The following is a 23,950-nucleotide window of genomic DNA, read 5'->3' as shown; positions in this document are numbered from 1 at the left end:
CACTAAGATTGCCAAGTGGGTCCGGGACCAAAGAGTCGCTGGACCCGCTTTCAACCTTGGAATGTTGACGATTCCAATCTCCCCCGGATTACAGGGCTTGATTGAATACTAAGAGCCGAAGAAAACCATCTCCCGGGATCCACGGACAGGGACCAGTGTCACAGGTCAATCTGGGCTCGATCAGTCCAGACCTTGAACAAGATGAGGTTAAATTTCAGCGAGCCACCCACTCCGACCTTGAGTCGTCAAAACACTACAATACAAGGTCATCATCAACGGCGTGGTACTCATCCCCATCGGCTGTCATCGCGGGCAAAGCCAAGAAGGCAAGCTACCAAATCGTTATCTCGTAATCACCCACATATGCTAACGTTAGTTAGATGGCCGCTTGTCTTCCGCTTTATCAAAGGTGCCATCCATGGTGCCATATTAGTCCCGGTCTTTCTGCATGCTGTATTCACAGCTCTGATTGTTTACTTGGACACATACGTATTCGAGACTGTCGGTCTACCTAGCACTATCGTATGTATGCCCAGCCAACCAGAGAAGATATCAACTAACCATAACAAAAACAGATCCCATCTTTATCTATTGTCGTAGGTCTGATGCTTGTCTTCCGCAACCAAACATCCTACAATCGATTCTGGGACGGGCGGAACGGAATGAACACGCTCAACACATGCGTGCGTAACCTCGTCCGCACAATCGCAACAAATAGCTACAACTCAAAGCGGGGACCACCCACCGCCGCAGAGCGCGAAGATATCGAGCGTACTGTTCGAATTCTCATGGCTATCCCATATGCCGTGAAAAATCATTTACGCGCTGAATGGGGCGCTGCTTGGGTCTTTGGTAACGCCGTCGACGAGACTCTGAACATGCATCCGTCCACCCTCTATAACCCTGAATATGCCAACCTGTTACCTGCGGGCCTTGAGGGCCATGAAGATGAGGGATTAGGTCTCCCTTTCCAGTTGACTTTCTTTATTGATGGGTTTATCAAGCGTGGCGAGGAGCGTGGTTGGTATCCTGCGCCTGGTGCTAGTCAGATGCAGGCTCAGTTGAATACCTTAACTGATGCATATGGGAAGATGGAAACGATCAAGTTGACTCCGATCCCAGTGGCTCATTTGTAAGATTCATGACTCTGATGCGGGTTGATTTATGCTTGTTTGTTTCAATTACTGACTTTGAATAATCAGGATTCACCAAAAGCAAGTCCTTGCCCTGTTTGGCTGCGTGTTACCGTTTGCTATGGTCGATGAGATGGGATGGTGGGCAGTCCCCATTGTCAGCCTTGTGATCTTCACACTCTATGGTATCGAAGGAATTGGCTCGCAGTTGGAAGATCCCTTTGGCTACGACAGAAACGACATCAAGATGGATGCTATTGTCGGTGACTCCAAGACTGAAATCGATGTTGTTTTGGCTGAGTGGCGTACGCACTCGAAAGCTATGGAGGCATTGAAAGAACAGCCCGCTGGTGCAGTTCATGGTAATTTATGCTTAACGCCTGATCGAAATGAATCTGGAAACGGAAGTGTGGACGGGAAGTATACGCCTCCGGACTTGTTTTTGAGGTTGAGGCCGAGTACTGGTAGGTGAATTTTGGATATAGAATATCTATGGGATGTAAGTATGGTGCGATTCTCTACATGTATAGCCTTAACTTAACATTAGAAATATCAATGTATCGATGAACTAGAATGAAAGACCACACAATCTTCTTCATATACTGAATATACCCGACCTGGCTCGAGGCTGTCTAGTTCCACCGCAGGCAAGGACATTGAAAACGACATGGTGGGATGTGATTCGCCACAAATTGAATTGTTATAAGTACACACCTTTGGTCTATATCAGCCGGGTATCTAATGCGGTAATCAAGAATAGCTAAGCAGGTGCATCGAAATATCATAGAGGCGGCTCGAGCGCCAGAACGCCATCCAGTATTGAATCTGGCGTCACATCGGCGAGAACATCAGATACCGCATGTAAATTACTTCCGTACTGCAGACTGCGGTCTTCGCCAGGGGTGTGTGACGATAATGCGATGGCGAAAGACTTTCCTGGCGGCTAGGGCCACAATGGAAGGAGTCAGATAATCGATACCATGCAAAGGAGCTAGAAGTCTGTGGAGTAAAATCAATTAGATGAGCTAGGTTTAAGTGGTTTCGTCAAGGACATGTTTAGACTCACTGTGCAAATCGAGAAAATTGAATATTTGCATTGGCAGATACGCCACCTGCAACAGCACGACTGAGCCGCAGAAATACAACGATATCCTGGATGTATCGAACGACTTCTGCGTTCATGCTCACTGACGCACTTGTTTCCCGAAGTTGTTCCATCACCTGAGAGTCCATCAACCGGTATTAGATCGCTATGTTCAGTTCGTGGATTAACGTCAAACTTACCAACGGACTGACCGTAGTACTCTTCGGCTGCTTGGCCTTCGACTTATGAATAACAGAGGAAGCGGAAATTTGTCCATCTGACAGCCAGTCATTCTCTTCAAGATAAGTATACCCATCCTCTGGGCTGTGGAAATGAGAAATGAAGAGATTGTCATTCTACCGCGGCATTAGCTAAAATAGAGCAGCCAAAATGGGGACGTATAGAAAATACTTACCATGTGTGGTTTTAAAGGTGGTTTGAGCTGATCGAAATCCCGCGCCACAAGAGGGATGAAAAGGAAGTCCTGGGGTGCAATCAGGGTCCCGCTTTCGGTGACCAACTCCCTCGATCGCATTAACTATTCCGCTTGTCAATATTTTCTTTACTGAGTTGTCAATTGGAGTACATACCTGCAACATGTGCATTTGGATATCATCACTGACAAAATTGAAGTTCTTGGCGACTACAATATTGACAACATTACTGCTGAGTTGTGAGAAGGGAGTGGGCGATTTGCTGTAATCCCCGAGACTCTTATAGGAAGAACGTTTGCTTGACTGAGTTAATTAGCTTATAGCATTGAGAACCATAGCAGAAACTTGAAATATCAACATACTGATTCAGTGGTCAACCACGGACGCGATGGGCGATAGTTTGCGCGTGCATCCGGGGTGAGAACGTCATTGAAGATGTCGTCAATAGATGTTGCAGATGAACAGTCCAGGATACAGTATAAATAATTGAAGGTGGTTGAGCCGATCTGTCCTTCATTAGAGATTATCTCGATATTCTGGGTGCATTGACATACTAAGGCGAGTTCTTTGGCCAGGTCATTAATACAGTGGCTGGTAGTCTCAATCAAGCAATGTTCGCGGGCAACAAGGCACAGTAAAATGGCTACTTCAAGGTCAGATAATTGTCGAGCAATATCAGCAAGATCTGTATAGTCCATGATTTGAAAAGAGGACCAAGTTGGCCAATGAAGATGCAGCAACTATCAAAGAGAAGTCGAGGATTGTGGTGGGGAATTGCCGCCTGATATCCAAGGCGACAAAACCACCAGATTAGGTCTAGCGCGTGTGACCCCGTCCTCCCGATCAACAGCTCGAACATCCAACAACTGCCCAGGTAGAGGATTCAGTGCCTCATCTGTGATCAGATCCACAGTCATGCCACCCAATCCACTCGCAAACTGGGAAAAGGTTGGAGACAGCTTTTATCGCAAAATTGCCGTTTATGACGCCATCTTCGAGGACGACGTCGAGTTAGAGAACTACATTGTCGCGGGCGCCCCCTACGGAGGAGCTATTGGTAAGTCCCCATTTCGGAGGACCGGAGATCTGAACTAACATGGAAATCAGCGCTTTATCGCGACGAAAGCAAGCCATTCAGGCTTCGCGATGGACAGGGTTCCCGTTCCACAATTGATGTTTATTCATGCTCTGGACAGAAAATCAATCGTATAAACGTTTGTTGGCATTTTATGATTGAATCTTAAAGAAAATACTAACTCGTTTTAGTGGGAACAAGCCACTATTCGCGGACTAGGCTGGTCTGATAAGGAAGAGCTCCTGGTCGTCTCTGAGGACGGAACAGTGAGACGCTATTTCGGATTGGACGGCGAGTTTACATCCTTCTCTCTCGGAAATGTGAGACATAGTGAATTCCTGCTCTAGACATAATATAAGAAAACTAACAATGTAACAGGGCGCCGAAGAGTATGGCGTGAGAGCCTGCCAGTTTTGGTCATCAGGCCTCGTTGCATTGCTGTCCAATAATCAGCTAATTGCTGTATCCAAATATGATGAGCCGCGTCCGCGGCTCTTGGCACCTTGCCCGGAAGGCGAGGTATCATCATGGGCTTTAATTCCACCAGCCCATACACTCTCACGCTCTGTTGAGGTTCTGTTGGCCGTTGACAAGACCGTCTTTTTAATCGACTCAACAGAAGCAGAAGACAAGATTCTGCAAGATGGTCCATTCAAACACATCAGTGTGTCCCCGACAGGGCGCTTTGTCGCACTTTTCACCGCAGAAGGAAAGCTATGGGTAGTCAGCAATGACTTCCAAAACAAGTTCAGCGAATATGATTCAAAGTCTCGGGTTCCACCAAACACAGTGAATTGGTGTGGCGATGATGCTGTTATCCTTGGATGGGAAGATGAAATCCATCTCGTTGGGCCCAACGGCGTCGCCTCAAAGTGAGTGGTCCTTTTTTGTGTGTGTAATATCTGCGAGCACGATCTAATCATGCTAGATACTACTACGATGGCCGCGTCCATGTTATACCAGAGTTTGATGGAGTTCGTCTCATAACTAATGACACATGTGAATTCGTGCACAAGGTCGCTAGTAAGTTAACACCCCAAGGAAACAGCCAGATTATCATTGACAATTTCCAGGTGTCACCGAAGAGATATTCCGTCTTGGGTCGTCTTCTCCCGCTTCCGTGCTACTAGACTCGGTAGACCAACTGGAGAAAAAGTCGCCTAAGGCTGATGAGAACATTCAGCGCATCCGATCGAGTTTGCCATCAGCAGTTGACACTTGCATCAAAGCGGCGGGTCATGAATTCGACGCCTACTGGCAGAAACGCCTGTTGAAAGCCGCATCATTTGGAAAATCCGTACTTGAACTTTACAACAGCGATGAGTTCGTTGAGATGACTGAAAAACTACGCGTCCTCAAAGCATTGAGGGACTATAAGATCGGGCTGCCATTATCATACGAACAATACCTGCGCCTCACACCGGAAGGACTTGTCGAACGCCTAATCAACCGGCATGAATATTTGCTTGCAATAAGAATTTCGGAATACCTACAGATTCCTGCAGACAAGATCTATGTCCATTGGGCAAGCCAGAAGGTGAAGGTCTCGACTGTTGATGACGAAGCTGTATGCAAACTTATTGTCCAAAGACTCGACGGAAAGCCGGGGATCTCGTTTGAGGTTATCGCGCAAGCGGCTTATGACGAGGGTCGATCTCACCTAGCTACCCAATTGCTCAATCATGAGCCACGAGCCGGCAAGCAAGTTCCTCTGCTTTTGAATATGGAAGAAGATGAGCTTGCTCTTGATAAGGCAATTGAGAGTGGTGATGATGACTTGGTGAACTACGTGCTTCTGCATCTTAAGAGCAAACTTCCTTTGGCAAGCTTCTTCCGAATGATCAACACCCGACCAATGGCTTCCGCACTTGTGGAGACTGCTGCACGAGACGATGACATTGAGCTACTGAAAGACTTGTTCTACCAAGACGATCGACCCATTGATGGCGCTAATGTGCTACTATCAGAAGCATTGCGCGATACGGATGTGACACGCCAAACCGAGAAACTCCATCTAGCATCTCGCCTCTTGTCGGATTCCAAGGAACCTACAGTGGTACTAAACCAAAAATTAGTCTCCGAGGCCTCCCAGCTTTTGAAAGCCCAAGACGCATTGGATAAAGACTTGGCAGACCACAGCGAGTTCCTTGGTCTTAGTCTCAACGAGACAGTCTACAGACTTGTCCGAGGTGGTTACGGTAAAAGAGCACACAAGATTCAAAGTGAATTCAAAATGCCTGAAAAAACATTTTGGTGGTTGAGATTGAGAGCTTTGGTGGCTAAACGTGATTGGGGCGAACTGGAGGAAATCGCTAAACTCAAGAAATCTCCAATCGGATGGGAGGTAAGACAGTCGAGAATCTTAAACTACTGGAATAGACGCTCACACAAGACAGCCTTTCTACAACGAGATTTTGGGTGCTGGAAACACAAAACTTGCTTCAGGATTCGTGCCAAAGTGCACCCACTTGCCCCCTGCTGAGAGAATCGAAATGTGGGTAAAGTGCGGTATGATCGTGAAAGCCGGAGAAGAGGCACAGAAGACTAAGGACCTTAACACCCTGGAACTCCTCCGCACTAAAGCATCTGGCCCCGCGGCCACCGAAATCGAGCGCATGATCAATCAACTGAGGCCAAGGAAATGAGCTCGCCAGAATGTTCAACATGTATCACACAGGCCCGCTCTAGGGTTGTTCAGGTGATCTCGTCGGCTTCATCGATAGTCGTAGAATCGTCAATTGCAGGATTGGAGTTTTCAGTTTCAATTTGGAAGACGTTCTTTGCGACAGGAATCGTGGAAGGTGCAGAATCTTCGGCCATCGCCTCGTCATCCTCGTCGTCCTCGTCGTCATCTTGTGCAAGAGCGGTGAACGCCAAGGTTTTGCGGTTGGTATCTTCCCAATCAGCCTAATTCAGTGTCAGCTCCTGTACGCCAGAACGAAACGACCATCTATTTTCATACTCTTCGGGAGTTGACGGTCCTGCCGCGAGCCAGACTTTTAGCCTTCTTGATTTCCAATTGATCCATCACGGCCTCGGCTCGGTCCATTCCCTTCTGTTGCCTTAATCGCTGAGCCCTTGAAATCTTGTCATTCTTCTTCTGCTTTTTCTGGATACCGGAAGTGGCGCGGTCAGCCAGAACCGAAGGCCTTGTTGTGGTAGGAGATTCCGCTCGGGGAAGCGAAGTCACCGACTTGTCAAGGTCAAGACTCGGGGACGCTGCTCTCCGTGCTGCACGGGAACGCTGGGACTGGCCTATTTAAATATTAGACACTCAAATATCAATATATCCGAGATTCGTAGTCAACTTACTTTTGCTCTTCGCCATGGTTGCTGTTTTGAAGAATTATCAATCTCCGTGGGGTGAAATCGCTATCGATAAAAAAAAAGTTTACGGCAGACCAAGCCAACCAAAAGTGCACCTTTTCCGCGCAAACATGTATACCTGCATGTCGTCTTCTGCACGCGTCTCGACACTCTCACGTTCTCTACCAATCCATGCTGATGCTCATGCTGGCAGATTTTTCTTGCCACATATATCCTTCTGGCTTCATTGACAATGAACACCCGCGACGGGCGCTCTGAGATCTTTTCCAACCGCCCCGATCAGTACGCAAGCCGCAACAGTCATTATGAAACCGCCCTCACGACTTTACAAAACAATCAAGCGCTAGCGTACATCTTTATTGCTCTCATCTCAGTTCCTGTTGTCCTTAGTTACCTCGGACTTGTTCCCATATCGCTATTCCAGCTCCCCTGGGATCTCATTGTCTATTTTACACCCTCTCGAGTCGTTATCACTTTGGACCCTCGCATATCGACCTCCGATCCCAACTCCCTAGCCTTGTCGTCTTTGACCTTCCAAGATAAAAGTGACGCGATGAAACGGATTCTTGGCCTGGATAACAACGCCTACTTCCCCTTCTTCTCTCGGTCAAGATCACTCTCTATATTCGGAAATGCGCTGCTAGGAAACACCCAGGATGTCACACCTCCGGGGCTTGGAAACTGGAACAACTCGTGTTTCCAGAACAGCATCATACAAGGATTGGCTTCTTTGAAGTATCTCTCTGAGTTTCTGGGACACAACGTGGACAAGCTCTCGGGGAAGACATCCGTCTCGACCCACAAGGCACTACTAGACCTCATCGACTGTTTGAATAGCGCCTCCAAAAGTGGAACCAAACTGTGGATCTCCGGGCCCCTCAAGTCCATGAGTAGCTGGCAACAGCAAGATGCACAAGAGTATTTTTCCAAGTTGCTCAATCAAATTGACCATGAGGCCGAGCTGTGCTCACGCGGAGAGACTTTGAACATGGGATTGAAAATTGCAGGACCCGATGAGAACATATTTAGAGACAGCGACTGTGACGACCCGGTGACGCCTTGGGAACCCGAATCGCTCCCATCGACGGATAAGCTTTATCTTGATAGGGTTTCATCTTGTAACCCTCTCGAAGGTCTACTCGCTCAACGGGTTGGGTGCATGGAATGCGGGTGGACTGAAGGGCTCTCGTTGATACCTTTCAACTGCCTCACTGTGCCTTTGGGGAAAAGATCTTCGTACGATGTTCGCGAATGCTTGGACCAATACATGACGCTTGAGCCTATTGAAGGCGTGGAATGCTCTAAGTGCACGCTGTTGCACCGACAAGAGCAGCTTATCAACTTGATCAAGGGATTTGAGGCCGATGAGAGTCGATCAGACAACCCCGACGAACCTCAACCCTTCGATGCTGTGAAAATGTCAGCCTACTCGCGGTTGGAGGCTGTCAAGACGGCTTTGGACGCCAATGATTTTAGCGAAAACACATTGGCAAAGGAATGCCATATTAACTCAAAGAACCGAATCTCAACCACTAAATCTCGACAAGCCGTCATTGCGCGGGCTCCTCGCTGTCTTGCTATCCACATCAACCGCAGCGTTTTTGACGAGTATACTGGGGCGTTGGAGAAGAATCTCGCGGCAGTGACGTTTCCTCAAATGATTGATTTGAACAATTGGTGTCTTGGCACCCAAGCCGCTGGCAAATCTGGCGACAACCCTGAGCATTGGGAAACAAACCCTTCGCGGTCCATGCTTCCGCAACCTGGCGAATCAATTCAAGTCCCTAGCAGGCAATATCAATTACGCGCAATCATCACCCATTATGGCCGGCATGAGAATGGACACTATATCTGCTATCGCAAGTATCCGACATCGGAATTCACAGCTCCCGCGCCGGACGAGATCCTTCAAGCTGAGGGTGATAAGGACAAGCCTGAGCGTTGGTGGCGCCTCAGCGACGATGACGTCCAGATGGTTAGTGAAGGTCATGTGATGACCCAAGGAGGTGCTTTCATGCTGTTCTACGAAGCTGTGGATGATTCTGTATCACCGTGTTCGACTCGATCTGCGACCCCAGAACATGACCTATACGACAGGTACGCAGAGTCTGCTCAGGTTGGAAGTGAAGACTCGTGCAACTCGGCTATGTCAAAGAACATTTCCACTCCGTCTACTGTCACCGACTTCGAATCTGCCACTTCCCGTGAAACCAGTATTTCATTGCCGATGGATGACTTGCTTCCTACCGACCAGTCTTTGAAAGCCCCAAACGTGATTGGCACTGATGCTGAACGGAATGATAAACTGGAATCCCCTTCTACAATCGTTGCATGATCACCTCTTCATGTGTTTGCTTACTTTTTTTTTGTTTTGCTTTGCCCGCATAGTCGTGCCCTGTGGCCGGCTACTGCATCATCATGATACCCGATACCACGATCCATTTAAGGCGTTTATTTGAGCTCCGCTGTTTTTGGGAGTATTTTGTGTAAATTAATGTACCATTAGGGGGACTCAATGCGAGAATTGACTTATTGAAACGATACGTCTCGATTGGCTTTAGCCTGACTGTAATTCCGTAGGCTCGTTCACCACAGCTTGGCCAACACCGAGCTCTAAGGCTAGTATCGACGTGGATGGTGATGCAGGTTTTGGGGATAATTGGAGATAAGATCCCCGCATTTAGATATGAGCACCTTGTGAACAGCTCGGGTGGTGGTCCGGAATCACCTCATTCAGAGTACCTTGGGGCCAACCATAGCATAAAAGTACAACGCTACTTTTCTCACAGAATTGAATTCGCAACTCCTTTTTAAAACTTCGTTTTACATTTAGCGAGTTCTACTGACAACCTAGCAATTCTGACGCAAACTGAATCTGCTTGTTTCTCCGACGTTGGATCTTGGGAATTGCATCTGAGTCCGTATAGATCCCGAAGGTCCCCCGGGGTCCTCATTTCGTATCTGATCGTCATAGGGTATGATATTGTCCCCAATACTTGATAAAGCTGGTTCCTATTCTAATTCAGCAGAAGTATTCTAACCCATCTTCAATAATGTCTATCACCAAACCCTCACAACCACACGACATATTCCTCATCAATGAGCTACTGGAGAACATTCTTCTACATACAGATATGAGAACTCTATTAACATCTGCTCAACGAGTATCTCGCGTTTGGAATACCATGATCAAAACATCCGTCAGACTCCAAGAGTCCCTTTTCTTCAAACCCTCCAGAATTGAAATCTCGGATCCCTCACAGCGCCTTCGCAATCCGCTCCTAGAAGATGTCCTCTGGGCTCAATTCTTCCTCAAGCAACAACGAACCTCAGAGTCAAAGATTACCGAAGTAAGCAGATTTCCATTGGGAGAACCTGAGCGTCGAAAGCTCAAGTTCTACCTGCGAAAAGACGCCAGTTGGAAACGAATGCTGCTTCAACAACCACCTACATCATCAATCGGAGTCCTTGAAATCATCAAAAAATCAGACTCAGAATTCAGCAAATTATCTGTCAGCCCAAACGAATTCCTACGGATGGGCCACATCATGACTCTTCTCGAAAGAGGCAGCACGCTTGTTCCAACGCGCAACAAATGGATAATGTGGAGCGGACGATCCCGTATAATGCCCTTGAATTTCGAATGCTGGACACCCAAATGGGTATATGAACCAAGTACCTTACGACCAGTCCAGGAATGGATCCCGGAAAATATAGACTGGGATAGTCTCCGGCTGGAGGTGGCATCGATGTATTTGAATGATTTTGATTGTGGTGTGGTGATTGTATCTGAACGGAGACAGATGCTTTTCCAGGGTGAGGATCGAGTGCACAGAGAGAGCAAGCTCGATCGTCGGTTAGAGAAAGCGTTTGGGAAGTGTCAGGTGGAGGTTGGAAGGAAGCATATAAATCACTCTTGGATACCTATCAAAGGTGTTGGTGCTGATCGGAGATGGATCCTTAGGCCCTGTTCTGCTACTCCTCTTGTTCCGACGCTGAGTGACTCGTCTGAGGCTTCAGATTCGTCTTCTATGTCTTCATTTTCTTCGTCTCTCTAGGAGGGTCATATTAGAAGGCCCTACACGAACGGGCGTGTATTTAAACTCTATCAGAGATAATTTCGAATGAAATATATTCAAATATTGCATTCATTTCAACACCAGAAAGACAAAAGAAATTCAGGCCCACTCAGTATCCTCTCTAATCTATCAGATCGATGACCTCAATTCTCTTACGGTTTCCGATTGGACCTAATACATATTGGTCAGTGGACATTCAAGCAGAGTGAAACTAGCTTGCCATGCATATATCCCACTCGGGATGAGGGTTAACTGCGTTTAGAACGTCGGGGTTATCGAAATCTTCGGGTTGTGGTTTGTTGTCACTCATTTTGAAGGAGAAATTGAGAATACCAGATGTGGTTGAAGCGGTTCACGGCAAGTGTGAAGAGAAAAAAAGAAAGAAGAGAAGTTGGTCTTTTTTATAGAGCACAATTATCTAGCTTATTTTCTCTCAGTAGCAATGATGGCAAACAATGACAATAGACAAAGAAATGAATGCTACCAAAACTGAGAATGGTGAAATTGATACTTCTAGACAGAGACCATACTGGGGAGATGGTCGCCATGAACTACTTGGGTGGTTGAATAAATTGATCTATAGTCAACTGGGACTGGCGAATATATATACATTGATTACAACAACTTTCGAATATGGTAACATACTTCAACTATCAAGATGGTATCCATGGTAAATCAAGATGGTAATAAACTAGGGATATACCTGGGGCTTTATGAACCTTTTTGCCTTTATAGCATATATAGCATAACTTTGGGAAAGGTGACATATAGCTGAGCTTGGCTTAAAATAAGCGTCTTGTGCCCCACTTCAATTCAAGAAATAGGGGAGCGTTTGAAGATGTTGCGCTAGCTTGGCACAAAAGAGGGCACAGGAGAAAATAGAGCGAGAGATGAAGCTAGGCACTCCTTCGAGGCTAAGCCAAAACAATGTCGGTCGCAAATCCCAACCGAAGTCCCAACCCTCATCTCCCAAACATCTCCGACAGCTCAAATTTTAGGTGCATATTTCAAAGAGCCAAATAGGAAGGAAACACAATTCACCGCCAGTCTATCTATCCGACCCGTGTATCAGGGATAATCAGCCAGGCAACGAACCCATGTCATTTTAGCGCGACCAGGATTGTCACCACGGGATAACACTATCAACGACCCTGTTCGGATATTGTCCATCCTCACTCGGTCGGGCATACGATTTTGCCAGCCTGTACGACCAGGATGTTACTTTTTTTTGCTGTCAAAATTCACCGTAGCATCTAGACGCGCAGAGCGCGGATGTCAGTATCCAGTGTAGATTGAAACGTTGATGCGCCCGAAGCATTCATGCCCGGCATTGTACAGGAACAACGGCTCGACAGGACAAAGCAATTGCTGGCTAGTCTAAAGTAGGCAAGTCGAAGAATTGCAGTGAAGACACATCGTGTACAATGTTGATGCGGGTCCACGGCCTACGGCAGTTTCCCTTCGGCTTTGGACATATGTGGGTGCTGCAGCGCGGTGTGTCGAAACGTTCTCGAAACTAAACCACCGGAGGTAGAATGATGATTTCCGTTCATGAGACGGAGACAACCCCCTGGCTTGTTTCTGGTTGATGTTTGTTCCGTCTTGGGAATTTCCTAAAGCGTGTCGGGGAAAGCGACCGTGGCGATAGCATATTACCCGGTCGCAAATATCGGTCAAGGCAGATAGTCTTACGCAGTAATCTACAGGCTGTGAGTACGGAGAAGGTACTCCGTACAATCTTAGTTCTGACTCAAAGAAGATGATTTGATTGGAGTCAGCAGAAGAGATAATGGCAATCCCTTTTATCCAATGGCGATGGCTGCTGTGGCGGTCTCAGAGATGGACAGTCTGATCTCGCAACCATCACAATGTTGGCGTCGGTCTAGATTATGGGCCTATGACTATGCTATCCGTGCGGATCTAACTGATCCTCGCACTGTCCCTGCGATGAATAAGGGGGCGTTTAATGATCTGGAATATGATGAAAGTTGACTGTTAAGCAAACCCCATGGACACGTCTCGGGTACACCGTCAACCCGCCACTGCCATCACACCCTTGTCGATCGATGCAGCCGAGACCGCGGATGGTGTCCCGGAAGGATCTTGGGTTACTCACACTGCAAAAAAAAGGACCGTGTACGTAGCTACTGCGTACTTACAGAATGTGCTATCTCACATTCTTCAAAATCTCCGCTGGCGGAATGTGGGTCGGGACCCCATGGGGTGGATGTGTTTTCCATGGTTCAAAAATATCTTATCTTTTAGCGCCCGCGGCATCAACCCTGGATGAGCTGCATCTATCGAGAATTCGTGCAGATGTGGCAAACTTCCAAGGTTGCAAAAAAAAGTACCTAGAAAATGGAATTAGGTGGCTAATGAGTCGGTGAGTCAAGGTATCAGAAGTTGTTTCTGTCAGATTTAATTTTGACCGTTTTACTCATGTTTACGATTTACAGAGGCTAGACCTCGGTCTGAGTTGATATAACAGAATAGTGATAAATTGGAGGATTGAAATATGTCATACCTTCTAGACAGTGTGGATTCAATATTCAACCTCTTTTCTTCAGCAGTGCTATTCCATTATGTATGCAAGAGCAGACCCGACCGTCTGTATCCTTGCAATTTTAGTTCAGAGATCTTGCATGTGAACTGCATGTGAACTGCATATGAGGTGCATGGTATAAGCTGTAGGGAAACCCGGGAAGGGCTGGAAGGGGCCTGTGTGGATCTGAGCTCCAATGCATCTTTTACAAAGGGGCTAGAACTGACCACACAATTCAATATGCAAATCCAGCTCCTTTCCACCCTGCATTCACTTACGTTGTTCATACTTCGATCCAGTCTACAATAACCAGTCCACCAATATGTACGTGTAAACTCTACATTGTATGGTTTGGTATTTGACCCATGCTGGGTTTAGTACAGCTGGAGATAAAACATAGCCGAGGTAGAGCCGATAGACCTCGCTCTCGGGTTCGCTCTCTGAAACAGAAGTTCTGTGCCCAACATACCGAGTATTCTCCGGGAGATTAACGTGCTTTCAAATCAATACCGGAGCTCAAGCATCCCAGTCCCCCGGGCGGAGCCACCTGTCTCCACTGTGAAACCCAGGGGACAGGTAACAGGGCATGCATTGAAAATCCATCAAAACACTAAGAGCCTGGAAAGGGGCAAATATTGAACGCGACGCGCGACGGATCGTGAACCGCGGCCCGCCTCCCATCCAGCAAGCTTCACATGCTGCGTGAACTACAGAGTTTGCTCAATATGATCATCGGGGGTGGAGTACGGAGTAGCCGGTTCAAAGGCGTTGTACCGCAGAGCTGTCAAGTCGATCTGAATTTGATTTCTTGGGTCTGTCGCCGAACCCCCCCCGCTTGACCCCTTTCCAAACTTTTTCTCAGGTTCCCCGGCGGGCCGGGACGCGGAAGCATCAATTATGGGGTGGGAGGACGCAGGAGACATTGGGGGGGGATTTGCAATTCACATTCCGTTGGCGCTGTCGGGGAATAGATATGTATAATTGCCAAAGTACTCTTGCGATCAATCAGTAGGGAGTTATACATCTTAAGTGTCCTGGGATATGACGAGTATAATACGGAGTAGAGCTGACGATCATGTGCCTGAATAGGGAGGGCGAAAATTGGTCGTCGGGACACCCAGGATCACGGATTGACCCACTTGGACCGGGGAAGAGCGTCACATTCTTCCCCGTAGCCATTAGGCTTGCATTAAGCAAGTCATCTGGTGCATCAGAAAGATCATAAAGACATAAAGATTGACAGATTGAACGGAAAGGGGCATGACATTCCGGGGGACAGATCTCCAAAAAATGGTCGATTTGATAAATGAGAAATGTCGTTGTTATGAGTGGTCTAGACTTGGACGATCTAGACCGACTCAATATTCAATTTATTGATTTGATTATTTAATTGATTTCTGAACAAAGAGCACCCACTAGAGCCTCGGTGTGACTGCGGGGTGGCCTGTGATTTGTGCGAAAATTAGACCGGCTCTTCCTCGGGATTAGTTCGATAAGGGAATCGATTAGATTTTGGCAGAACATAGAACTTAACACTTAATCCGTACTCCGTACGGAGTTGAACGGTTGTATATGGCGGCAAATTAAAAAATGCCGAGGAACTGCATTTATCCGCTCCAAAGCCGGCGAAAACAGGCGGGAGAAGTTCCGAGGTAGTGAAAACCGTTAGTTTCGAATCCTTTGGCCGTTCCCTTCTCATTTAGATTGTAGACTAAGGCTTCTAGACTGGAAAATGGAATCCTCGACGGACTATAGACTGGGCCCGAGTGTGGAGACACGGGGAAACTCCCTACTACCCAACTCCGTTTAAAAGAACGAGAATAGTTCGTTCTCCCGTGGATGTGAAATTTTTTTCTCAACTTTGCACAAGTACTTTCGATTATCAACGGTGTTGACGTGTTGAACCGTGACCGCCAAACGCCCATCAAACTTGATTCCTCAAAACGCTTTGGCGTTCGAAGATTGTGTTTGGGTGCATGATTAGGGCTGCAAATTCCAGTTAGGCCTGCAGCTCCCGCGACTTTTGTTCTCCTCCCCCCGAACGAAGCGGTGAATCCGAGGCATGATCATTGGAGAATTATCATCGCAACTGGAAAAACACTCCAAACAATCCGATTTTGAGATTAGACCAGATCTTGAGGTTTCTCATATTGTTGGGCAGCCCTTTCGGGGAAACCTCGATCTCCTGCCGCAAGGGGGAATTGTGGCAATCCAAGATTTGCTGATATCAGATTCTCTTGACCTTATACAATCTACATTATACAAATATCTGTGTCAGACTTGTCAGAGTCGGAGACAGGAAAAAAAGAAAAAAGCAGCGCTAAACCGGGGATCCGATCTTTCCCCGTGTGTCAGAAACCCAGAAATTTGATACATCTGGAAATTGTCAAATAAAAAATAAAGATAAATTTCCTTTTTGGGATTTATTATTTATTTTATTATTTTCGTTTGGGTCGATCAGTTCTTCCAAGGTTCCAAGGTTGATCGACAGCCCTTTGTTTGCGGAAACCTCCTTCCGCCTGATTGTTCTGATTTATTTTTTTTATTTATTTTATTCTTTTTCTTTGTTTTATTCCTTTTTTTTATTTTTGGATTACCCGTTTTGGGTTTTTTCATTATTTCTTTTTCCTTTTCGGAATTTGATTTTCTCGACTGCAAGGGTGTCGGGAAGTCTAGAAGTCTTTCCCCGGCTTTGATCTTTTGATATCTATTTGTGTGTGCCCTTCTCACCGATCATTGATAAACAACCCTCCTCGACCCTTCTTCATTCTTCACTTCGCCTTACACCTTACACCCTTCACACTGTTGTCTCTCTCACCCACTGGGCCCTGGTATTACCAACCCTTGTCAACATTTACTCAACATATCCGCCACTATGATTCCTATTCAGTCACGTCTACATGAGATGTCGCTCCCCAAGGCGGCGGCTCCTATCGCCAGCACAGATCCAGCACAACCCACCTTTGCCTGGAGTGGCAGCGCATCTTGTTCCATGTCAAGTCCTTTCGCCCCCCCACCAACTCCCACCGATTCTCTCCTCGATATCAGCCCACGGAAGTCCTCTTTCTCGAGCGAGATGGGAGCAGCATATGCCTTCCCCTCATGGCCCAACCGCCCCTCCCTCTCAAGCAACAACTCCGCCGATTCATGTGCCAGCGCCTTTCTCTCTGACGACGACCTTCTGTGGATGCCAGAGAACTCGGCCGCTGAGCAAGCAGTGGATGAAGCCATTAACCAGGACGCCAGTACCATCTGCTCCGTGACCATGGAACAGCAACTTCAGCGCCTCCGCGCGATCGCCGAACAAGAAGATCGGGCCAACTTCCTCGCCAAGGTTGAAGCCCACGCCCGAGCAACCCACGCCCTCCGTACAGCAAAGCAAAGCGTTGTGGCAGAGCGCGAGACATCGAAGCGCAAGAAGCACCGCGTCGCACCCACTCCCAAGCGACGCGCTCACTCGGCATCCAAGGTGCTCAGTCAATAAGCTCACCGGTGATTCCCGGTGCAGCGCAGGCGCTCTCCGAATAACGCCACATTCTCTTCATAATCATGTCATTACCGCGCCTTATCTTTTAATTTCACCCCGCATCTCCCCGAGGGGTGCAGAGACCCACACCAAGCGGTGCCTAAACTCGATTTATTTTCCTCTTCAACCGTGTTACCCGCGAGATCGCCTCATTCACTACTACGAATCAGACCAGCAGCCCAATCTGCAAGCAGCACAACATGCCATGGTCGATCGTCAGCCACATCTAAGCTTCACCGGGTGGTATTTTTATGAATGCGACCATACATGGGCATGCACGGGCCGACTTCGGGGTCCATCTGGCTATCCATGGGTCCATTTCCCCCCCCGCGCTTACCTAATATCTCGCTGTCGGCGCTTCCAGAAATCCCACTGGGGCACTGTCACCTCTTGTCACCTCCGTCCTCCTTGTCCTTTGCACACACCGCTGGTTCATTTGGCTCTGACTCATTTTCCAACTTTCCCATTTGTTCTTTTTTGTTTCTTTTTTTTTTTTTTTTCTTCCCTTTTCAGCGAATCCGTTATTCCCCCAATCCCACGAGGATCATGTTTTTGCATGGAGTTGCAGCGCCTGATTCAGTCATCATTTGACCTTTTTTGCCTACCCTCAGGCTTGCATCCATGGGGACCCGGTGTTTTCTTTTTTTTCTTTTGAATGTTCTCGGTTTTTTATGAATCCGTCTTTCCTAGCGCTTTGTTCAGATACCCCGTCTTGTATACCCCCACCATTTGTTTTTCATTATCTTCGACGATTTGTGATATTTTGCGATTTCCGACAGCACCCCAGGTCTGTGACCTGTTATCGGAATATTGCCCCCACGTCCCATATCACATTTGTCAATAGCCGTTCTTAGTACATTAGGTAGCCCAACTAAGCACATTGACCATATCCCGAAACAAGAATATCCTTCCAAATTAAAAAGTAAAACCCACAATCTGAAGTAAAACAAGAACAGTAATCCTATTCAGCATCCGTAAATCCAACTATGCATCGAATTTTATGTTACCCGCGCAACCCCTACCTCAGCCAAGTGCTTGCCACGTTGATGTAGATGTAACCTACTGCCCAAGATGTACACATCCTTGAAATAGAATAATCTCACAGCCGATCGTCAGCCCTGCCCGCCTCGTGTCCCCCGCTTGAGTAACCGCCTCACCTCGGCCAAATAGAGCCGGGAACCCCGAAACTGTGAGGCTGTAACAGCTTATTGCTGCCTATGTATGACACGCGGCCCTGCCCTGCTGTCGTCGTTGCTGGAATGCAACAGTGCAACCGTGAGACCTGGGCATTGGGGTGGTCTTAGTAATCGATGGGGCGAAGTGATTGATAATCATGGGACCTGTGTATACGGGTGTATATGCACATTAATGTTTAATTAGACCATCGGAGAATATCGTGAAGTTACGGTTGTTGTTAGGCTGCTTTAGTCATACTTGGGGTCCCAAGATTTCCCGATTCCGATCTTGTTCGCTTCCAACTTTTAGCCGGGATTATTCGGCTATGGTTAAAAGTGTATACCCGGAGTAGGTACTATGTATGGGACGCTTAAATGCCACTGGTATACATGATAGATTTTACCGCTATAATCCTTATTTATCACAATTATAAGTTCTATGTAATTGGCGTTTTAGGAAAGCCTCGGCACCCGTAAATAGTCATCGCGCCATTAACGTTACTACCCCGTTGCCACCGCTGTTGATTTATCTCTTCTGCATTTACGCTATTTGTCGTGGATGTGTTGCACCAACCCAAAGCGCAAAGTCTTGATATGAAGTAAGACTATCTGGACATCACATTTTATGAATGTGGTAGAGCAGATGACTTAACTTTGCTGTGTTGGTTATTACTAACTTGAAAGAATCTCGGTAGAATGTGGTTGGAATCACATTTTAATTAGCAGATGATCAATGTGCCTACAAGAGAAGCTTCGGTCCATAAGAAAATCATCTGATAATTATCCTATGCTGAATTCGCAGCATCGAATCATATCGGCTTAGAGGGTTGTCCTTTCAAAAGCATTGGATGTAGCATGTGATAGTGATATTTGATATCTTGATGTGCACTGCAACCTAGTTTGCATCTCCAGAGAGAATTTCATGGAGCTGGATCACAAGCTAGGTACTGCCCGTCACGGTTGAATTCACATGGAAGATGAGGAGAAAGCATCGTGTTGAGTTGCGCTAGCTATGACTTCATCGTCGATACAATTGCAAAGATCAGTGCCAGGAACGTTGTTTAGAGACCTGATATATCAGGCCTCGGATAACTGTCGCCTGAGTCGCCTGGTATCTCTGTTTAAATGTACGAGTCAACCCCCTTTCTCTTCGCCTTTTCCCGAGTTATCAATGTTTAATTTTAACCAATAAAGTTTCACTAATTTCTTCCACAGCGCGAGCTATACTGGATACTCCGCAGATCGTCGATATTCTCCGTTGATCTCACCCAAATTTAAGGATCCTCAGGAACTAGATTACGCATGGGTGCAAAGCCGATTATTTCCTATTTGGGCATCCAACGCCGACCCCGAGATACTCTTGACGTTCAAGGCAATCCAGGAATCCCGGAGCAATTCATTTACTATCCCTCCGTGCGGAGAAAAATATCTTCACATTGTGGTTTGTGCTCAAGTCCAAGGGATATCGTGACCAGGATGTCTCGGTCGATCTTCGAAGTTCACCGTTGAAGTTTGACCCACGTTGAATATAATTCTTGTATCGTGTCGACAAGCAAGGAACTTGCCGACTTAGTCTGAGATCGGCGATTCTCCCCAAGATATTCCTCGGAGTTATACTTTGCCGAAGCTTGTCTCATAAAAGTGGAACAGATGGAAGGAGACGTACTTTGGATTGTGGATTGTGAATTGTGAACTTTTGACTTGACTAGGATCATGCTCTGGCTGAGCAGTCAAACAGGCGAGGCCTGGGATGCACGCCATATTAGAAGCATGAAACAAAAGTCTAACGGCGCAGGTACTGGCACACAATGGCATCCAATCCAAGATTTTCCCGCATGATCATGGCCAAGAATCCTGGAGAAGTGGCCTCTTGCTAGTTGATTTGAGCCAATAGCGGAAGGCCTAGATGGACATTGTCCCTCCCCCGCACGTATCAACATCAATTGGGTTTGATGACAGAAGGGGTGATCATCAAGACCCATGCTCCACCTTACTCGGAGCCCGACACTCGTCACGAATTACGAATTACGGGAAGATCAGCAGAGCTTAGCTTTATCTTGATTCTTCCGGAGTTATGACCCCTTCTTAAAGCTATATAACAAGCATATGCAACCGAGATTGACTGTTTTTTATTTCTGTCAAAGCTCTCCACTCCTTTCATGTATAGATAAAATCTTTGGTTACAATGGTCTTCCTCTCTCTGAAATACGCTCTATCCGGCCTAGCAGCCACTGCTGTCGCCGTTCCTCATGCAAGCCGGGCTACCTGTGATGAGTCTTCGCTCAACACTACCACCACTACCTATACCACCACTTCCGAAGACACTATCTTCACCGTTGCGAAGAAGTTCGACCGTGGCCCCTGCGACATTGCCCGTTATAACCGGATGATCGATGCCGAGCACATGTTTGCCGATTTTACCCTCCGCATTCCTCCCCAGGTCTGCAACCCGGACAGCACAACCTGTCTTTTGGTCAAGCAAAATGCCACGGCTACTTGTCTCAAAGGTGGTCCGCATGACTACAGAACCATTGCAGGTGACACCATTGAGAAAATCGCTTTGTACAAGCTGAACATGACGGTCGAGTCGGTCTACGAGAATGGCAAGATGGCTGTTTCGTCTATCCATGAGGAGCTTCCCGCCAACACTTTCATCAAGATTCCCCAGTGTGTTCCTAGTGTCTGCCATGTTACCCCGTTCCACTTCACCTACGGTGTTTACAAGGATCTTGCAGAGAAGTTCGACACTACTGTTGGACAGATCATGGCTTTCAACGGGGGTTACAACTATAGTGAATCGGCCTCGGATGCGGATGCGGCGTGGATCAGCGTGCCTATGGGATGCACAAACCTGGCTCTCAATGTTACTGAGGAGATTTGAGCAGTGCATAATTGTACACTTTTCTAAAAGTTCATCGGTCACTCAATAATGCCAGGGCAGAGATGGGGAACCTGTCGACATCTGCAGGGGCCGTTTTCCAGGGCATCATTTTAGAAGATCCATGACACTAATGGTAGTAGATACTAAAAATTTGGCGTTTATGAAACCAAGCTAGTACTAGGCACACATAGGAATACTTCCTTCAAATGTTCTTTGTTGGTCACCCTCTGGCCATAGGTGGGGGAATCCCAGCCTCACTTTCCTTAAATACCTTAGCCCAATTCTATCGCCTCGAATTTTCGACTGTCAGTCCCTTGGGATAAGCTCTAGCGACATCTCAAAGGTCTTTTTTCATTGCTATGTTGTAGGAAATTGATGCAGACAACCTGAGACAACATGGTATATCCACCATGATAAATGAGTCATTCTTCAATGCCAAGGATATTCAGGCGGATCCAAGTCACTAAACATAGCTGGTCTACTATTTAAGCAATCCTTAGCGATTCAAACAATATCAATTCTGCAAAAACGCGGCTAGAGGCGGATACATGAGGGGACATATATGCCGACATCGGGCTGGATAACATCAATCCATACAGTTAAGATGGCTCTGAATAGCCACTTTTAGAGTAATCACCTCTTTTAAATCAGTTTCAGAATTCAAAGGACAAATTTTCAAGATGCCATCCACATTAAACATTGCGCAATTGAACGACAATCCATCTCCTCGCCGGATCATTATCGTTGGGGGAGGCATCGTCGGCGCAGCACTCGCGTTCCATCTTTCCAAGGCTGAAAGTGAAAATCATATCATACTCATTGACAAAAGTCTAGAAACCCTATTGGGCTCCACCGGCCATGCTCCGGGATTTGTTGGCCAACTCAATGAATCGCCTGTTTTGACTCGGTTAGCTAAAGACACCGTCCAGGACTACCTCACAATTCCAGGTGGCTTTGAAACAGTCGGCGGCTTGGAACTTTCCTCTACGCCTTCTGGATTGGAGGCTTTGGAGCGCCGACAGAAAACAGCACAGGGGGCTGGTCTACCCGCAGAGCTTCTTACTCCAGAGGCGGCCGCTTCTCTTGCCCCGGACTTTATTGACGCCAACTCGATTAAGCACTGTCTGCATTTCCCATCTGATGGAACTGCAAATGCAGGCGTTATTACTTCTTACTATGTCAACCAAGCTCGCGCCAGAGGGGTGGATTTCTTGGAAGCCGCTATAACAGGATTTGCCACCAAGAATGACAGCGAAACGTCCAAGATAGCGACTATTAAGACTGCTAGTGGAGATATCAACTCGGAAGGCAGCACTGTGATTCTCGCAACTGGAATTTGGACATCTTCCTTGATTCACAGTGACAGCACCCCTGTTACGCAACTTCCGATTCCCATTGTTCCCGTCGCACACCCTTACACCTTTACTCCGCCCCGGGCTAGACGTGTCGGTACCTCGTACCCATTTGTTCGTTGGTTGGACCATCACGTCTATGCAAGGGACCACGGAGACCGAGATGGTCTAGGCAGTTATGATCATCCTCCGATGCAGCTTGATCCCACTGAAAGCGCGATTGGAGATTGGCCATCAAGCTTCGATAAGGTGCTGTCAGATGCCTCTTCAAACCTGAAGAATGGAACTGAGTTCCAAGTCCAAGGGCAGAACATAAACCCGGAAGAGCCTTGGGTAGCGGACAAGCCATTCAATGGTATCTTTTCTGTCACGCCTGATAACTTGCCCTTTGCTGGTCGGGTCCCTGATGTTACAAATCTATGGCTTGCCGCCGCCATTTGGGTTACAACTGCTGCTGGTACTGCTAAGCTACTGGCAAGAGAGATTCTTAGAAATGACGAGCAGTCGACAAATTCAGATGACAAAGCTCTCTTGGACGCCCTGAACCCTGCGCGCTTCCGGGGCGTTGAAGCGGACTTGCTTCTGCGACAATCATTGTCGAAATATAACGATATCTATAACCGAGAGGCCTAGTCTGGTTTGAACGAGTCAAATTTTCTTGAAGGTTGAGCTAGCTATTTTATATAAGATTTTTGATTTTTTAACTTGGTCGGGGTGATGAAAGGCAGGGCGTCCAAGATGTGACTAGCCGGCAGTTGGAAAAAGCTATTCTGATGATCCAATGTATATTCTGTTCAGTATAAACGACGAGGACGAATGTGATCTGTCTTTATCGAAATTAAAGTTACCTACTCTGCCAAGAGTCTAGATATTTTTATCCTTTTAGCATAGGAGCCATGAAGCTGGTTATATTTGGCGACCACCAGGATAGCCTAATCAATTCCAAATATTTATATTGCGTTAGACTTTATTATATCTCCCTAGGTCCTTCTTTTTGTTCTATAATCAATGAGTTACGCCAAGCGTGCTCCATTTCCCCCTTAATAGCCGCAGTCAACAGTCACAACTTAAGAGGCCGCGTATACAATCGAGAAAATTACTGTAGTTACAGGTTGCGGCACCGGTTGAACGACTGCGGAAACTGTTCGTAGCCCCAGATTTTGCAAATACTGCAAATACTGTAAGAACCAGTACTGCTTTCGATAACTCGGAGCAGGCTATTCCCGAAGTGGTGAGACCGGGAGCCTCCAAGCGCCCAGGGACGTAATCTAAAAGAACTGCCCAGGTGCATCTCAGGTTATCCACACACGGAGAACACAAAGGTCATCAGCGCCGCAAAGGT

General features: G+C 47.1%; 11 protein-coding genes across 11 annotated transcripts; 8 read left to right on the top strand and 3 right to left on the bottom strand.

The window, feature by feature from the left end:
• Positions 1-201: 201 nt before the first annotated feature.
• Positions 202-1,605, top strand: N7487_005845 (bestrophin family protein; the record flags this gene model as incomplete). The annotated part of the gene is made up of 4 exons (XM_056873592.1): positions 202-326; positions 381-522; positions 576-1,132; positions 1,203-1,605. The coding sequence occupies 4 exons, from the start codon at positions 202-204 to the stop codon at positions 1,603-1,605; spliced, it is 1,227 nt and encodes a 408-aa protein (XP_056731312.1).
• A 394-nt stretch (positions 1,606-1,999) lies between these two features.
• Positions 2,000-3,349, bottom strand: N7487_005844 (uncharacterized protein; the record flags this gene model as incomplete). Its single annotated transcript, XM_056873591.1, has 7 exons — positions 2,000-2,132; positions 2,200-2,354; positions 2,418-2,573; positions 2,633-2,755; positions 2,808-2,954; positions 3,014-3,157; positions 3,206-3,349. The coding sequence occupies 7 exons, from the start codon at positions 3,347-3,349 to the stop codon at positions 2,000-2,002; spliced, it is 1,002 nt and encodes a 333-aa protein (XP_056731311.1).
• A 192-nt stretch (positions 3,350-3,541) lies between these two features.
• On the top strand, positions 3,542-6,407 carry vp16 (tethering complex subunit VPS16). Its single transcript, XM_056873590.1, has 7 exons — positions 3,542-3,708; positions 3,759-3,865; positions 3,918-4,046; positions 4,105-4,598; positions 4,655-4,749; positions 4,800-6,070; positions 6,123-6,407. Exons 1-7 carry the CDS (start codon positions 3,567-3,569, stop codon positions 6,369-6,371), a joined length of 2,487 nt encoding a protein of 828 aa, XP_056731310.1. The 5' UTR covers positions 3,542-3,566; the 3' UTR covers positions 6,372-6,407.
• Positions 6,408-6,420: 13 nt separating this feature from the next.
• On the bottom strand, positions 6,421-7,054 carry N7487_005842 (Alb1 domain-containing protein; the record flags this gene model as incomplete). The annotated part of the gene is made up of 3 exons (XM_056873589.1): positions 6,421-6,633; positions 6,689-6,981; positions 7,039-7,054. 3 exons carry the CDS (start codon positions 7,052-7,054, stop codon positions 6,421-6,423), a joined length of 522 nt encoding a protein of 173 aa, XP_056731309.1.
• Positions 7,055-7,285: 231 nt separating this feature from the next.
• Positions 7,286-9,388, top strand: N7487_005841 (ubiquitin-specific protease UBP1; the record flags this gene model as incomplete). The annotated part of the gene is made up of 1 exon (XM_056873588.1): positions 7,286-9,388. One exon carries the CDS (start codon positions 7,286-7,288, stop codon positions 9,386-9,388), a length of 2,103 nt encoding a protein of 700 aa, XP_056731308.1.
• Positions 9,389-10,106: 718 nt separating this feature from the next.
• On the top strand, positions 10,107-11,111 carry N7487_005840 (uncharacterized protein; the record flags this gene model as incomplete). Its single annotated transcript, XM_056873587.1, has 1 exon — positions 10,107-11,111. One exon carries the CDS (start codon positions 10,107-10,109, stop codon positions 11,109-11,111), a length of 1,005 nt encoding a protein of 334 aa, XP_056731307.1.
• A 1,830-nt stretch (positions 11,112-12,941) lies between these two features.
• Positions 12,942-13,124, top strand: N7487_005839 (uncharacterized protein; the record flags this gene model as incomplete). The annotated part of the gene is made up of 1 exon (XM_056873586.1): positions 12,942-13,124. The coding sequence occupies one exon, from the start codon at positions 12,942-12,944 to the stop codon at positions 13,122-13,124; it is 183 nt and encodes a 60-aa protein (XP_056731306.1).
• Positions 13,125-14,381: 1,257 nt separating this feature from the next.
• On the bottom strand, positions 14,382-14,597 carry N7487_005838 (uncharacterized protein; the record flags this gene model as incomplete). Its single annotated transcript, XM_056873585.1, has 1 exon — positions 14,382-14,597. The coding sequence occupies one exon, from the start codon at positions 14,595-14,597 to the stop codon at positions 14,382-14,384; it is 216 nt and encodes a 71-aa protein (XP_056731305.1).
• Positions 14,598-16,549: 1,952 nt separating this feature from the next.
• Positions 16,550-17,158, top strand: N7487_005837 (uncharacterized protein; the record flags this gene model as incomplete). Its single annotated transcript, XM_056873584.1, has 1 exon — positions 16,550-17,158. The coding sequence occupies one exon, from the start codon at positions 16,550-16,552 to the stop codon at positions 17,156-17,158; it is 609 nt and encodes a 202-aa protein (XP_056731304.1).
• Positions 17,159-20,560: 3,402 nt separating this feature from the next.
• On the top strand, positions 20,561-21,256 carry N7487_005836 (uncharacterized protein; the record flags this gene model as incomplete). The annotated part of the gene is made up of 1 exon (XM_056873583.1): positions 20,561-21,256. One exon carries the CDS (start codon positions 20,561-20,563, stop codon positions 21,254-21,256), a length of 696 nt encoding a protein of 231 aa, XP_056731303.1.
• Positions 21,257-21,936: 680 nt separating this feature from the next.
• Positions 21,937-23,241, top strand: N7487_005835 (NAD(P)/FAD-dependent oxidoreductase; the record flags this gene model as incomplete). Its single annotated transcript, XM_056873582.1, has 1 exon — positions 21,937-23,241. One exon carries the CDS (start codon positions 21,937-21,939, stop codon positions 23,239-23,241), a length of 1,305 nt encoding a protein of 434 aa, XP_056731302.1.
• Between the last annotated feature and the right edge of the window lie 709 nt (positions 23,242-23,950).

Source organism: Penicillium crustosum (assembly GCF_028827405.1).
Source record: "Penicillium crustosum strain IBT 35664 chromosome Unknown utg000002l_segment0_segment0, whole genome shotgun sequence".
NCBI lineage: Eukaryota > Fungi > Ascomycota > Eurotiomycetes > Eurotiales > Aspergillaceae > Penicillium > Penicillium crustosum.
Note: the sequence above shows the minus strand (reverse complement) of the source record. Positions and strands in the feature narration are given on the sequence as shown.